This window comes from Schistocerca piceifrons, chromosome 7 (genome assembly GCF_021461385.2).
Source record: "Schistocerca piceifrons isolate TAMUIC-IGC-003096 chromosome 7, iqSchPice1.1, whole genome shotgun sequence".
Classification (NCBI taxonomy): domain Eukaryota; kingdom Metazoa; phylum Arthropoda; class Insecta; order Orthoptera; family Acrididae; genus Schistocerca; species Schistocerca piceifrons.
The window spans coordinates 289,878,155-289,893,530 of NC_060144.1; the positions used below are offsets into that span (position 1 = coordinate 289,878,155).

General features: G+C 42.6%; 1 protein-coding gene across 1 annotated transcript in view; it reads right to left on the reverse strand.

The window, feature by feature from the left end:
- LOC124805635 (protein O-mannosyl-transferase TMTC1-like) overlaps nucleotides 1-15,376 on the reverse strand; it is a 654,220-nt gene that overhangs the window by 162,982 nt on the left and 475,862 nt on the right. The window contains exon 9 of the mRNA XM_047266203.1: nucleotides 7,154-7,343. Coding sequence (XP_047122159.1) covers nucleotides 7,154-7,343 — 190 coding nt within the window. The remainder of the gene's footprint in view (nucleotides 1-7,153; nucleotides 7,344-15,376) is intronic.

Below are 15,376 nucleotides of genomic sequence, written 5' to 3' on the forward strand. Positions count from 1 at the left end.
GTGTCGCCAGCATGCTGCCGTCATCAGTTGCCTTAAAATTACGTGTACATTATTTTTTTAATTACAGATTCTGCCCAGGACGAGTATCGATGAGGGGGAAAGGTAAGAGCAGCACGCTCTTCGCGGAGAACATCGCCGCAGTCGCAACATGTCAAGAGGGTCGGTCTATTGGAGCGACCGTTTCCAGAACTTTTTCTGCAGCCTTAACTGTTATCCAAGGCCTTCGATACACACCACTGATGGTGGCCAGCTTGCCCGTGTTTACGTTTTTCGACTCGAATCGATTCCTGCTCTGTTTAGGCACAGTCGAGAGTCGACCACTAGCTACCTGTTCACTTCGTGAATCTACCATCATCGACCACTGGTCTCTGGATCGCTGCCAGTACGTGTGATCATGAACAATATACTTGTGTTCTGTCTACGCCGAGCGGCATGCGCCGAATATCTCATCTAAGAGTCGCCATGTGCGTTTTCACTGGTGCTTCAGCAGATATTGGCAATTTAGTTTTTGAAATATGTAGCTGGAGTCGGCCGAAATAATAACTATCGTCACGTCTTTCATGCGACACTCAGTGTCAACATCTACTGAACTGACGAAAGTCATGGCATAGCGATATGAACACTCACAGACAGCGATGGTACCGCGTGCACAAGATATAAAAGGCCAGTGCACTGGTGGAACTCTTATTTGTTCTCAGGTTTCCGACGTGATTTTGGCCGTATGATGGGAATTAAATGACTCTGAACGAGGAATGGTAGGTGGAACCTTACCCATGGGGCACTCCATTTCGGTAATCATTAAAAAATGAAACATTCCGGGATCCACAGTGACAAGAAAGGGATGAGAATACCCAATTTCAGACGTTACCTTTCACCACAAACAACGCAGTGGCCGACGGCCTTCACTTAACGACAGAGAGCAGCGGCGTTTGCTAAAAGAGAAGCACCACAGAAATCAATGTGTGACTGACGAACCTATCCTATGTGGTGAAATTAGACGTTAGTGGCCTATGTCAGGAGACGACCGACGCGAGTGCCTTTGCTAACAGCTCGACACCCTCTGCAGCGCCTCTCGTGGGCTTGTTACTGCATCGGTTGAACTCTAGACGACTGGAAAACCGTGGCCTGGTCAGATAAGTCCACATTTAAGTTGATGAGAGCGGATGGTAGGTTCATAGTGTGGCGCAAACCCCTACGAAGCCACAGACCCAATGTGTACTGTGTAAACTGGTGGTGGTTCCTTAATGGTGTGGGTTGTGTTTGCATGGAATGTACTAGGTCCTCTGGTCCAACTGAACCGATAATTGATTGGAAGTGGTTATTTTCGGCTACTTGGAGACCGTTTTCAGCCATTCATGTACTTCATGTTCTCAAACAGCGATGGAATTTTTATGGACGACAATGTACCATGTCACTGGGCCACAATTGTTCGCGACTGGTTTGAAAAACATTTTGGAAAGTTCGAGAGAATGATATGGCCACCCAGATCTGCCGAAGTGAATCCCGTTAAACATTTATGGGATATACTCGAGGGCTCAATTCATGCACAAAATACTGCACCGGCAACATTTTCGCAACTGTGGATGGCTATAAACGCAGCATGATTTGACATTTCTGCAGGGCACTTCCAAAGACTTGTTGAGTCCATGCCACGTCGAGTTGCTGCGCAACGCCGAGGAAAAGAACACCCATTACGATATCAGGAAGTATCCCATAAACCGTTAATTCAGAGTAAAACATCGGTTTGTTTCTCATTACAAACAATATTAATTTTATATCGTAATTTTGTATGCCCATTCCAAGGACTGCTTCCAAATTAGTCTAGCCGGATAATCGTTTTATCGGTGTATGTCAACACGGACAGTAAGACACTAAGAATAAACTACAGTCCAACAGCAACTCAGCAGCGCTGTATGCTTGGCGCTACCAGCGGGCCCAGAACAGTGCTAAGTCGTTGCCGGAGTGCTGGTTATTCTTCGTGTTTTACCGTCGCTGTTAACACATATCGATAAAACGAATATCGCTCTAAAATAGTCTGGGACTGCTGTATGGAATGGGCACGTAAAATTCTGCTTTAAAGACGTTTTCTTTGCAATAGGCAACACACCGAACACGTTACATCGACACTGGGCGTGGCATCAAAGACGTAATAGGCACTATTTGTCTGGAATGACTGCAGCATCTGACGATTCGTAGGAGATACACCCTATATGAATCCTCCTCGACGTTGTTACAACACCTTTTATAGTTTTTGGTCACTGACAGTGAGACGCACCGGTGGCCGATGGCGTAGTCGATGGCGTGATCGATGGCGAAGAATATACACATGGTGCCTCTCCCTACATTCGTCAGGGGCATTTTCTCTGTTGTTTCTACACGTGTAGCTCGAGTCATCCCAAGCAGATACTGTTTGTTGTTCAACTGTTTCGTGCGACGGGAAGCGGCGATTTATTTCCATTTACGAATAAAATGATTATTCAAATCAGAATTTTACGTTCCTATAATAGAGCGATTCCAAATCAGTTTAGTACGATATTCGTTTTGTCGCTGCGTGTTAACGGGGTGCGGCTGGTCCCGGCGGAGGTTCGAGTCCTCCCTCGGGCATGGTTGTGTGTGTTTGTCCTTAGGATAATTTAGGTTAAGTAGTGTGTAAGCTTAGGGACTGATGACCTTAGCAATTAAGTCTCATAAGATTTCACACACATTTGAGCATTTTGTTAACGGGGACATTAAAACATGAAGACCAGCCAGCACTCCGGTAGCAACTGCACTGCCCTGGTCCGTGCTCTCTGCTACCGCCATCCCGAAGTGCTCATCATTCGCTGGCATTAAGCTCTCCATGAAAGACGTGACAAGCAATACTTCTCTGGTCGAATCCAGCAATATATCGCGAAAACTAAATACAAATATCCACTGAAATTTCAGAGAAACTGCGGCTGACGACTATTTCCCTTTTATATTACTAAATTAACGAAGTACCTATAATATTAATGAAACAAGCATTCTGCACTGGAGATTCTTTTTGAAAAACTTTACATTATTAGTTTCTAGCCTACTACTAAGGAAGACCTTTTATTGTGCCATAATTCAAAAATTTATAATTTTTTATATCAGCTTACTCGTGGTCCTATTTACGTAACATGTAAAGAACAACTGCGATAAACTGGCGTGGGTGGTCAGTGTCCTTAATGTGGGTGACTATTACTGATTAAGCATAATTATTATTTAAGTGATAGGTGTTTATATGAAACTTCCTGGCAGATTAAAACTGTGTGCTGGACCGAACTCGAACTCGGGATCTTTCCCTTTCCCGGTCGACTTCGAGTCTTGGTCCGATACAGAGTTTTAATCTGCCAGGAAGTTTCATATCAGCGCACACTCCGCTGCAGAGTGAAAATCTCATTCTGGAAACATCCCCCAGGCTGTGGCTAAGCCATGTCTCCGCGATATCCTTTCTTTCAGGAGTGCTAGCTCTGCAAGGTTCGCAGGAGAGCTTCTGTAAAGTTTGGAAGGTAGGAGACGAGGTACTGGCGGAAGTAAAGCTGTGAGGAAGGGGCGTTAGTCGTGCTTGGGTAGCTCAGATGGTAGAGCACTTGGCCGCGAAAGGCAAAGGTCCCGAGTTCGACTCTCGGTCCGGCACACAGTTTCAATTTGTCAGGAAGTTTCATATCAGTGCACACTCCGCTGCGGAGTGAAAAATCTCATTAAGGTGTTCATACGTTCACCGTATTTTATAGTGGCTCAGCACTATGGGACTTAACTTCTCAGGTCATCAGTCCCCCACAACTTAGAACTACTTAAGCCTAAGTAACCTAAGGACATCACACACATCCATGCCCGAGGCAGGATTCGAACCTGCGACCGTAGCAGTCGAGCGGTTCCAGACTGTAGCGCCTAGAACCACTCGACCACTCCGGCTGGCTATTTTATAGTGAAAGTCTCTCGTAGATTGCCTACACAGATAGCTTTGTAACAGCTTTCCATGTACAACACATTATTTTTTTTAAACGGATAATGGTGTACGATTGTCTGCTTGTGACTGCAGTGTGTCGCTGTCTGTTTGTTTTGTGAAAGCAGTGATAATAAATGGTAGTAAACAAAAGCGATCCAGTGCCCTTCATCAGAAGCTATTAATTTATAATCGCATTATTTGCAATCGTAGATGTATCTAGCATATTATTTATTTTTCACAATCGCGGAAAATTCCATAATTACAACTTTCTGAAGAAAGGCACTAAGTGCCTGAAACCGGTAAAAAGATAATTTATATTTTGCGTCTGTTTGCTCATTATTTCAACGGACAGAAATATGTTTGTTGAAGACGGGTGAAATACTAGAAACGAAAGTGAATGAGCACGAACATTTTGTTCATAAACTTCATTTACAGCCGAAGACGTCAACGAATACCATACATTAAGAATAAATGTAAGTTAAACGAAAACAGATATTGTTAAAAACATGTCTGGCTCACTTTTTCTGGGTGTATGACAGTTAATTGGTTTAGACTCTTAAGGAGTTTTCATTACAAAAATCTTATTTCGAATGCTGCATCTGGGAACTGAATGCTTTCTGTCTACGTGGACGCATGCATGCTGTTCATTTCCGGTCTACAGAATTTTAGTGTGAGCGATGACAGGTGTTATTCTAACTAACACTTCGTGAATTTTATATGTCGATACATTTGACTAGTTTTTATCTGATCTGCTGTTATGCCAGGGTGGCTGTTGCTCGGTAAGGAAGGTTCTGAAATATTTCTAGTTTGTTGTGCCAACAGCTTTTAGATATCGAAAACAACACTAAAGCATCGAAGAATGTATTCAGCAACAACCTTCCTTTGCTGAGGTTGACATAATGTTTAGTTTACGACATCACGCAGTGTATGACTGAACGTCATGTAAGTATACACACAAATACTATGTTTAAACAGCTTCCTGTAGAGAATATATGAAGATGGTATCTGTTCTTTCGGACATGTCCGAAAGAACAGATACCATCTTCATATATAGTTAACTCTGATCGGCAATTGACCTTATTCTTCTGTGCTGGATGCACACGCATTGCCTGAACTCTTACAGGACTCGGTAAGATTTTCTGCAGCGAGTAATGAGTGTAATGGGCAGGGGCACTACGAATGTAGTGTGTGGACATTAAGTTCGGAATGTGGGTCTCACGGGGAGCGTGCAAGGGATAAATCCCTGAAGTCGCACTGACCTCTGTGCCCTCGGTGACTCAGATGGATAGAGCGTCAGCCAAGTAAGCAAGAGATAACACGTTCGAGTCGCAGTCGGGGCGCCCATTTTCAACTGTCCCCCTTGATGTATATCAACGCCTTCGACACTTTTGGGTCTTGATTTAATCATCATTTCATCCTGTAAAAAAAGTGTGTTATTGCCTAGAAGTTCCAGAGGGGAATGTTTGGCGCAGTGACCCCTTTGTTAAGTATATCTGTTGACAATAGGCGAGTAAAATATGTGTGTGTATAGAATGTTGGTATAGAATGGTATCATTAATGTGCATTATTCTGATGAGACAAGGAGAAAGATGAAGTCCTTTGTCGGTACGTAGGGGAATCTACTCCACTTCAGTAGCGTCAAGGCTATTGACGACGTTAGCATACCCAACTGACTTGCTGTGCAGAGTTTTACATTTTAATTCCGGATGTAGGTGAATACCACCACCAGGACACGAACTACTTACCTCCGGGGTGCTCCCCACAGCACAGACGAATGTAAGCGACCTGAGCAATGGTAACTGTAGACCTTCAAAGACTTGATGGTGGTTTTTGACATACTTATTACAATATTTAGTAATAGCAGATAGTGCTACAATCAGATTTTCAACATCTGAAAGTTGGGGAGCATCGCTATTAGAAAAGTGTCTGACTACCTCATTCGTCGTCGGTTATTTCTAGTACCTCATCATTTTGTATTTTATCCCTTTCGATGGAAAATTAAGAAGGCTATTTTTTCTCCTTCATAGCTCGACATCGTAACACAGCTGCAACATGCCCTAAAATCGCTGTCGTCTTGAGTGTTATCGTAGTTAGTTTAGAGTGTTTCGTGAGGACAATATTTTCCATATAGCCTGTTGACTCTGTATTCCAAGGAAGAAATTAGCGCAGTGATTAGTTCTCTCTGAAAGGAGTGAAGCTGCGGAAATTGTTTACTGAATACAGCTACAGAGAGAACTGGAACTTTCGAGCGGATAATTTTCTTTAAAAGTAGACAATTATCATCAATAGATACTTGGTGGCTCTCCTGCTTATTACGCAGGTGCTTTAGCCAATACGCTGCCTTGGCACAGTGGGTCCCCCAGCTACATGGATTACCCTGGCTCGCCTCACTCCTCGATTCAAATTCTCAATGCCGCTCTATTGCCACATGAGTAGAATTGCCAAGAATCTCCATGTTCTGGAAGAGCGCCTCAGCATTGAACGTAAAATATGAAAAATGGAGAGATGACTCATTTCCCCATTATTTCTCTTAATAAATGAGTCGTGTCCATGTCCAGTCAAGTCGGCTCTGAGATTTCAGTTATATTGTTCTGTTTTGCGTATAAAAGTTACTGAAATAGATGCAATCATTTCCTGTTTTATTCATCTAAACAGTCTGCTCTATTCGCTAATCCCTCCCTTATGTCACAGCTTTTAATTTTTGATTTAACTTAGTTACTGATGTCATTTAAGTATTGGCATGCTGTGCAATATCAAAGCTTAGTGAAGGATTCACTACATTTTGGCCCTCAACGTTGGCCGATTTCATTAGTCACCTTGTCAAATAGGAGGATTCTCAGTTCACAACAGTACTCAAAATCTTGAATTCTATCTGTTGGCGCACCTATCGTTCAGTACTCACATAAGACAAAGCGGTTTCCACCTTCAATGTCTGATGCAGGTGAATCTAAGCTTATTTTGTCGGGTGAAGAGGTTGTGGAACGATGAAGGAGTGTATTTGCAAGATTCTTCCACCTCGGAATAAGGAAGCTTGCCCGAGATGGACCAAGTGCATCAAGGCTGAGGGAAATTCGGTAGAGACGTTGTTTTCCCAGTAAAAAGCCTAATTTTAAGAAATTTGCTGTTTGAAATGCCCTTGTTTTGTGGTGTAAAGCCGTAAAGTATGCACTTAATGTTGGCACTGAGGGTTGTGGTGCTTACCTCGAGGTCGCTGAGCCCGCGGTAGACGACGGCGAGGCTGCAGAGGAAGAAGACGGCGGTGGCCAGGTTGCGCGAGTCGGACAGCTGGGTGACGAGCGGCACGGAGCCCATCTGCCAGTCGTGGCTCAGCGTGGCCGGGCACAGCAGCAGCCAGCAATTGAACGCCGCCAGGTAGCAGAACGTCAGGAACCTGCGCACCGCCAGGATTACTGCCCGTCCACGCGTACAAGGAGCTAAGACTGCATCAAAATCAGTCAACAGAAAACTTTTACAACTGAGTGGGTTGTAATTATATCCTGATATGTGACAACAGCCATCGGTATGACTAGGGTCGCTTCTACCATTCGGCAAGATTAGGTCGCTACCTAGGGCGTCAACGTTATAGGGGTCGCAAAGTGAGGAAAAAATCATTTCAAGTCAGATAGCGAAAAAGTTGAACAAATGAGGAGAAAAATTGAAAAAGAGGAAAAATTAAAACACCGAACTCTTTTCAAAATTCTTCGTAACAATTGCTTAATAAGTCTTTACTTACTTTGACGAAGGTAAATACAGTGCCTTACCTACTCAAAACTAAAGCAGCCGCTACTGAGAACGAAACTTGAACAGACGTGACCTTGATTCATCTCTGTCGAGAACTACGGCGGGGTACGTGTGCTGCCTTGCGATCAAGTTGAGACTTGATACAATGCCTCCTTCAGCCCCTCTGTGTGTTTACGTCTCTGTCAAGCGTCAGTTGTATTAAATCTTCAGCAGATGCTTCTTATTTCCATTATTTTGGGAAATTTCAAAAATTAAGGACAAAAAATAAGAAACTGAGGACATTTCTTGCCCTCAATCAGTTTTAAAGGAAATGAAGCAGAGCACGAAAATTGAGTTTACCAAGAAAGTGAGGACGTCAGATCACCTTAATTTCACAATTAAAATTATTATTGTAGGTCTGAATTTTTGCGACGTTGGATATTGCATTGGTGGAGGGGCGGGACGTCGGGGAGGCCAGTGTAGTAAAAAAAGAGGGCGCTTCGTTTTTGTATCCTCGCCTAGAGCAGCAAAACACCGTCCAACGGCCCAGAGGTTTAATATGGAACAGACCGGAATGCGGAACCAAAGCAGTAACTGATACGGATGAACGAACGCTAAAAGGGACAACGCTCTTTCTTTGGACCCCACTGTACATAATTTCATCAATGGTACTGCCCGACTGTAGCCTCTGATGACAATTACTACCTACAACAATTTTTTAAAGGAAAGACATTAGACATTTCTGTGTCGTCGTCAGTCGATCATTTTTCACTCTGGCTAGTAGTATTCTAGATGCGGCCCAAGCATTCGTTTAGAGTCTAACCTTCATCACCACGGGCTGCATATCTATGCCGGAAATAGCTTGTACTTATTACACTATGAAGAGAACCAAACTTAACCTCAAAAAATTTGCGCTTATGCCATTCCTTCAGAAATGTTACTTGTACCACTTGTACCCTCAGTCCAACAACTGAATGTTGATAGACTGAACGTACATAACTACTAACCTTGGGATTTCCGTTTTGTTCGAAGATGTTCTCTATTAACCAATTCTGCTAAGCTGACAGTACCACAGGACACCGAGCAACTTCGATTTTCAACCTTTTCAGCTGGCGGACCCGTTCTTCACTCGATAATCCATGGCGGACCCCTAGTCACTCAAGAGCACAGTAACTTTACATTTCAGAGCAAAATCCATGGGAAATGAAAGCTTCTTAATGCATCTTGCAATGTGCCTGATTCAAGATGTTCCCAATGACCCCCCCCGAAGTAACAATAGTTTTCGGTTTAGAGATCAATGAAAACAATTTGAAATTAACGATCCAATTTGAATTCCCACTATATCCAGACACTTACTAGTGGATTTACTCCCTTTGTTCAACACACTATAGCCTGATTAATATTACTTGGTAATTGACATTTCACACGTTGTAGCTGCCTTCCTCCAAGAGCAATCGACGTCACGTCCAAATTGTTCGCTGTTGACAAGCTACCGCCTGTGGTCTGTTCACTTCCGCTGTTTGGCAACTGTTGTGTAAGGAGCAGGCATATTTCGTAACAGTCGTGTGTGTGTGTGTGTGTGTGTGTGTGTGTGTGTGTGTGTGGTTTTTCGTGAAATCCGAAGAAAATGTTCAAATGTATGTAAAGTCAATGGGACTTAAATGCTGAGGTCATCAGTCCCTAGTCTCACACACTATTAACCTAAGTGTAACTTCCGCTAAGGACTACACACACACACACACACACACACACACAAACACACACACACATATGCCCGAGGGAGGACTCGAACCTCCAACAGGGGGAACCGCATCAATGTTTTGGTTTGTGTTGCCGACTGTCAAATATTATTTCCAAAGATCGAATGTTTTTGCCAACTTTCGAGTGTTATATACATGATTGTAAAAAAAAGTGATGAATTTCGTTTTCACATTTTTATTCAATAATTTTACTCATTATTTTACACGATCTGGCGAAAGGTGGCCGCAGACCCCCTAGAAAGAGCCGGCGGACCCTTCACACGTTGGGAAGCCCTGGTGTAGAGTATACGATATGTAGCTTCCCAATAACTGTTAAAAATTTCATACAGTGGAGGCACTACCTCTAAGTGATGTCTTTACAGTGTAATACTTAACTGGCCACACACACATACAAAGGGTGTAATGGATATAAATACAGATATTTTTTATTAGTGACAGAATACAATGTACTCAATAATATTACGCCAGTAGTTTCTTCATTTGCAGACAAATCATTATATCTATTAGGAGTATGGTTTTAGGTTGGTTAGCACCTCCAAGTACATGTGGCTTGAGCAAGCCATTAATTCTTACTTTCTCCTGGGCAGCAGGTCATGTGTTGAAGTGTGGATGCAAAACGTTAGTCTATACTGCAGACGTGGCCCAGTTTGCGGTGCAGTTAGGACCATGTGGAAAACACCAGGTAGTAATTATGTGATGTGTTTGTATGAAGAATATTTGAGGCAAATTATAAAAAGAAGCAGCACACTGATGTGTGGATGTCTTAATGTATCACATACAAGAAAATCTACTTACACCAGTAAAACCCTGTACAATGAAAACTCCTTTATCTAATGCACTAAAATTTCTTCATTTAAATTGTAAAGACAGATACCATGAAGACACATTTTGTACAGTAATAAACGAAATGTTTACAGTATCTAGGGATTGAAGATGGTAGATTGTGGAGAGTATAACCGAAAATGGTCACAAATAAACAAAAACTAATGCATACTGTTGAAGGTGTAGTAATTACTGATTATAAGATTCCCCAAGGACGATGACTGCGAGAATTCGGTAGCGGAGAGTTGCAAACCAGCAATCTCGTCAACTTACGCAGTACATCGTGAAAACTCGTATGTTGAATTGAGGCTTCAGGTCCACTTGTAACGGAGGAGTATACGCGCGACCGTGGTGGAAGTCCAATTTATCGCGTGTCCCCAGCTCGTTCTCGGTCAGAGATTCTGCTGACGCCTTCTACGGGGTAGCAAGTGGGGTAGGATCGGCGCAGTAGACGGGGTTGGTGGTTGGTTGGGGTGGGGTGAGGGGCAGCAGGAGGCGGCAGGGAGGGGAGTGGAAGTGTGGAACGGGGGTGTCTGCTAAGCCAAGAGCAGGCGGGCGCGGCGGACGGCTTAGCGGCGGGAGGCCCGCGCTGGAATCGGGGGTGGAGGAATCGTTATTTAATTCCAGCGGCGGCTCGCAGCCCGCGCAGCGCTTCGAGAGATATCTGCCCCATAATACAGTTGTCAGAGGCAGGCGGGCCGGCACAATAGCGCGCTGGAGCAGCCGCACCGCACCGCACCGCGCAGCGCCGCTGCCAGGGACTCTGCTGGAGGGCCGGCTCTGTCAGCGGGCGGCCGTCCGTTCCGCTCTCACTGGCCCGCTCTCCACGCTCTCGCTGCGTGGCCACCGACATCGGCTCGTAACTGTATGCGACGTCACTATGACAAGTAACTCGGCCAATGTTCGTATTCTCTCACCACATCCAGAGGACGGGCAAATTAGGAGGTATAAACTGCTCCAGGGAAATGAGAGTTTCTGGCAGAAACTGACCTAACCACTGTTGTTTTGCGGCAGTGGAGATGAAGCCTTTAATTACTCTCTAACTTAACTACAAGCGGAAGCCGTCGGCACACGAACCTTGCTTGGGAAAGTCAACTTCGAGAGTACCGAGTTCAGCCTGCTGCTGAACGTTCAGAAACGACTTGAATATGTGGTACGTTTTCCTCAAAGTTGTATACGAAATCGTCCCGGGTCCAGAGGCAGTTGTCGGCTGTATCTGGCTCGCAAATTACACCCTTTACAAAATGAACGAACGTAAAATTTCTTCGTTAGTTCTATTGGCAGGACTATACGTAAAGGAGAGCTTCAATATCCTCGAGCATGTAATAGGGTAAAAGGGAAAGTGCTATGCCTAGTCAATATGGACATAGCCTTATACAAGTTCCTTTAAAAACAGAGCGATACAAATTAACAATAGTTCTCCACCCTAAGGCCGTTCTTAAAGCACTCCGTATTCAGACCACGAGTGGCCTACCAGAACCATCCGACCGCCGTGTCATTCCCGGTGGAGGATGCGGATAGGAGGGGCGTGGGGTCAGCACAACGCTATCCCGGTCGTAAGATGGTATTCTTGACCGAAGCCGCTACTATTCGGTCGAATAGCTCCTCAATTGGCATCACGAGGCTGAGTGCACCCCGAAAATTGGTCAGCCATCCAAGCGCCGACCACGCCCGACAGCGCTTAACTTCGGTGATCTCACGGGAACCGGCAAGGCCGTTGCCAAGGCCAATCTTAGATGAGCACTATTTCTATTAAGAATCCTTCCAACATGTGAAATAGTAAACGTAAAACAAGGAAATGCAAAATATCTAGCTTTTCTGTAGATTAAGCCATTCGAACAAACTCAATCCTCAAAAAGAGCGCACTTATATTTACATAGCATTGATCATAAGGAAGCTATTTTTATAAAACTAATAAGAAAGTATCAGAAAATACAAAGGTTAAAAACAAAAATTTTTGCATCCAGTAAAACGCGAAACAGTAACAATTCACGGAATTTCTTACAATACTGCGACTCTGCTACACCCACCGTGAATGATTTACGACCATACTTTGCATCTTACCCTGTACTGAAAGCTTTAATTACAGAATCTTATTGAGTGACATTTAATTAAAAATTTTTACCAAGAACAATCCGTTTTGGATGAACCATCAATGTTCTGTTGCCTTGAAGTGTACGCTTTCATAAAGCACAAGTTATAATAATTATTTAACCACCAAATCACATAATTAACGTCGGGTTTTCAGCAGAGACTAATTTTGTGGTGCTGAGTAACGGAATACATACATACGGGCTTCAACTGAAAGCCAATATGGCCTATCGCCACTCTATACTGAAGAGAGATGGCGTTCATGTGACGTAGGTGGTGCTTTCCATCTCACTGCTCTACGTTTAAACATACGTTCAGAATGTCCGACACGCTAAGTATTGCTCAGAACGTACGGAAATATTTCCCAACATACTTTCTCCGTGCTATGACGTCAGAAACTCGTAATATGTCAATCATATTTCACCTGAAGAAAAAATAGATTTCTGGAAATTGGTATCTCATAACGACAATGACGGCGAAATAAAGAAAGTAGATTAGAATAATCTAATTTGCGGAAACATTTGGTTTACGATTTTGTCGTCAGAATATCTATTGCGAGATAATGTAGAAACATGGATACAACAAAAGCCGATTAGTAATATCAATAGTGTGGAACTTCACGAAACAGTGTGATACGTTGTGGAAGGAACTTCTCGTAGATATAGCAGTCAAATGATTCGTGAAAAGTTATTTGGCATTTACTTCGACGACCTAGTGTAACAGTTTGTAGAAGAAACACAGCTAGTTAGAACATTCGGTGGTAATGGTTATTGTTTCTGTAAGGATCTCCTAGCCTTCTCACCACTCAGATTTATTGGAGCAATTTTGTTTTTAAATCTAGATTGTATCAATGATACATTCAGTCAGAAGCTGCTATTACGTGAAATGTAGGCCACAGACTAGCTCGAAGTCAAGAACGCCGATTGCAGGAGTTCTACTTTGATTATTGATGTTGTACGTAGAAGGGCTCAATAAATCTACGGTGTATGCTTTACATATTTCTACTTAATCTCAGTGGCACACATTTACATACCTGTGGAGTGAAAAAATATTGAAGTAAACGATTTAAAGTGGAGATTGTTTTACCGTCATTCAGTATGTACGTACTGTCAACCACTGACCCGCAGTATTGAAGGTACTTTAACCACCCTTCAATATATGTGGCTAGCTGCGGGCAGCACGGTTGTTTAGTAATATTATAAATAAATTATGTTGTTTGCCTTTGTTTGGAATCAAGGGAAATAGTCACATACACTTTCTGCTTTTAACCAAAAATATGTATAGATGGAATTTCCCTAAAAATCTTGAGACACATCTGAAGGATGCTATGCATAAATGCTGTATAGAAATTTGTTATTTGAGGAAAAATAGATTTTGTGTTTCGAACACTATAATTCCAACTTGGTCATTCACACTCAGTTAAATTTTCCTTTTCGAGTGCATGTTTACTTTGTGTGGATGTTATAAATTTTCGTTTCCAAAGCTATGTATTATGTAGTTATAAGATACACAATTTACTCATAAGAACATCCTGCTAAACCTAATGAATATGCTGAATATTTACAACGTAATAACACAATATCATGCGTCAGTTCCCTGTACTGGTTATAAGACGTAATTAGAAAGCTGCTTCCCGTTCAAGTTGAATTACAAAATACAAAGTAATTATATTTTAAAAAATTGCAGCTACATGTCCAAGTAAAAAATATTAGCTCCTCATGTTGCGCGAACCCTCAAGGAACGACGATATGATGCCTGTAATTAAATAATAGAAACAAGAAGAAGATGTATCAGCTAAGATGTAATGAGCTTCTCAGCATCGAAATTAGAATATTAATTTTATACGTGTTATGAAGCCGACTGATGGATGCCGACAACGTAATGATGTTCCTCAGCTATAGAGTATTTCCCCCAGGCTGCTATTTGATTTGAAAGGTACTAATTAACATCAAATGGAGGAGGTTCTTGCTTCTTATTTCTGCAAGCTAAATTCACAGTCATTAACTTCAAAACTAATGTTAAAGTATCCAGTTATATTGGCCACTTAATCAAAAATAGCTCTACTCTAACAGGACTCTGGTTTTTATGAAACGAGAGACCACCAACCACACTATTTAGCTCGACATGCGAAACTTAGATCGCTGGGCAACGTGGAGGCCGAGTCAATGGCAACTGCTCGGTAACGCGTTGAAAGCGATTTATTGGTGAGTCACTGTGCAGTCGCGCTCTCTGCGGAGCCATATTTAACTACACAGGAAGTGATGGCCAGCGACCGGTTACCAACTGGCGTAGCTCACGAGTTTCATTTGAATCGCTCCCTTTGCGGACGGCCTAACAGTCACGAGCGAACGGATTCATAGATAGGCTAGAACAGCAAAATTTATCCCATTATGCAGAATCTTTTACGGAGTGATTGTACATCCTTTGATGACAATGTTAAAATATGAAAATTTGTTATTATTATCAAACACTCGATTTTATCGGAGAATTTAGTTTATAACTCAGCACGTAATTAAAGAACATAAGATATTTTTATTGTTCTAGTTACAAATGTGTTGAATGTTATCCTTGGAACGTAAAAATTTCATATTTGTACACTCAATACTTTCTCAGATAAGTGGTCATGTGTAGCAGAAAACTAGTTCCGAGATAGTGATGTTCAAATTCTTTTTTAATTGCTATATTTCACATACACTTACAGTGTTTATTCTTTCACGCACTAGAACTGCCCAGGCCCATATTATTTGTTCTATTCATTGTCACAGCTACCTGTTGCTTGCCTTCTTCTTTTCGTTCTTGCTTCTTGTGTCATTTGCTGACCATGAAAGTCTGCTTAGCGTACATAAAGCACATACAGTTCTCGCACTCCTCGTGCTGTGTTCTGCCACATCTCATCCCTAACTTCTACTGAAGCTTCATTCCTTTATTGTCTCCACCGTTAAAATTTTTACAGCGTCAGGCACTGTCATCCTTAAAATCAAGAGCCCATCAAAACATTTTTAGATAAACGGCACCACACAACGTCATTGCA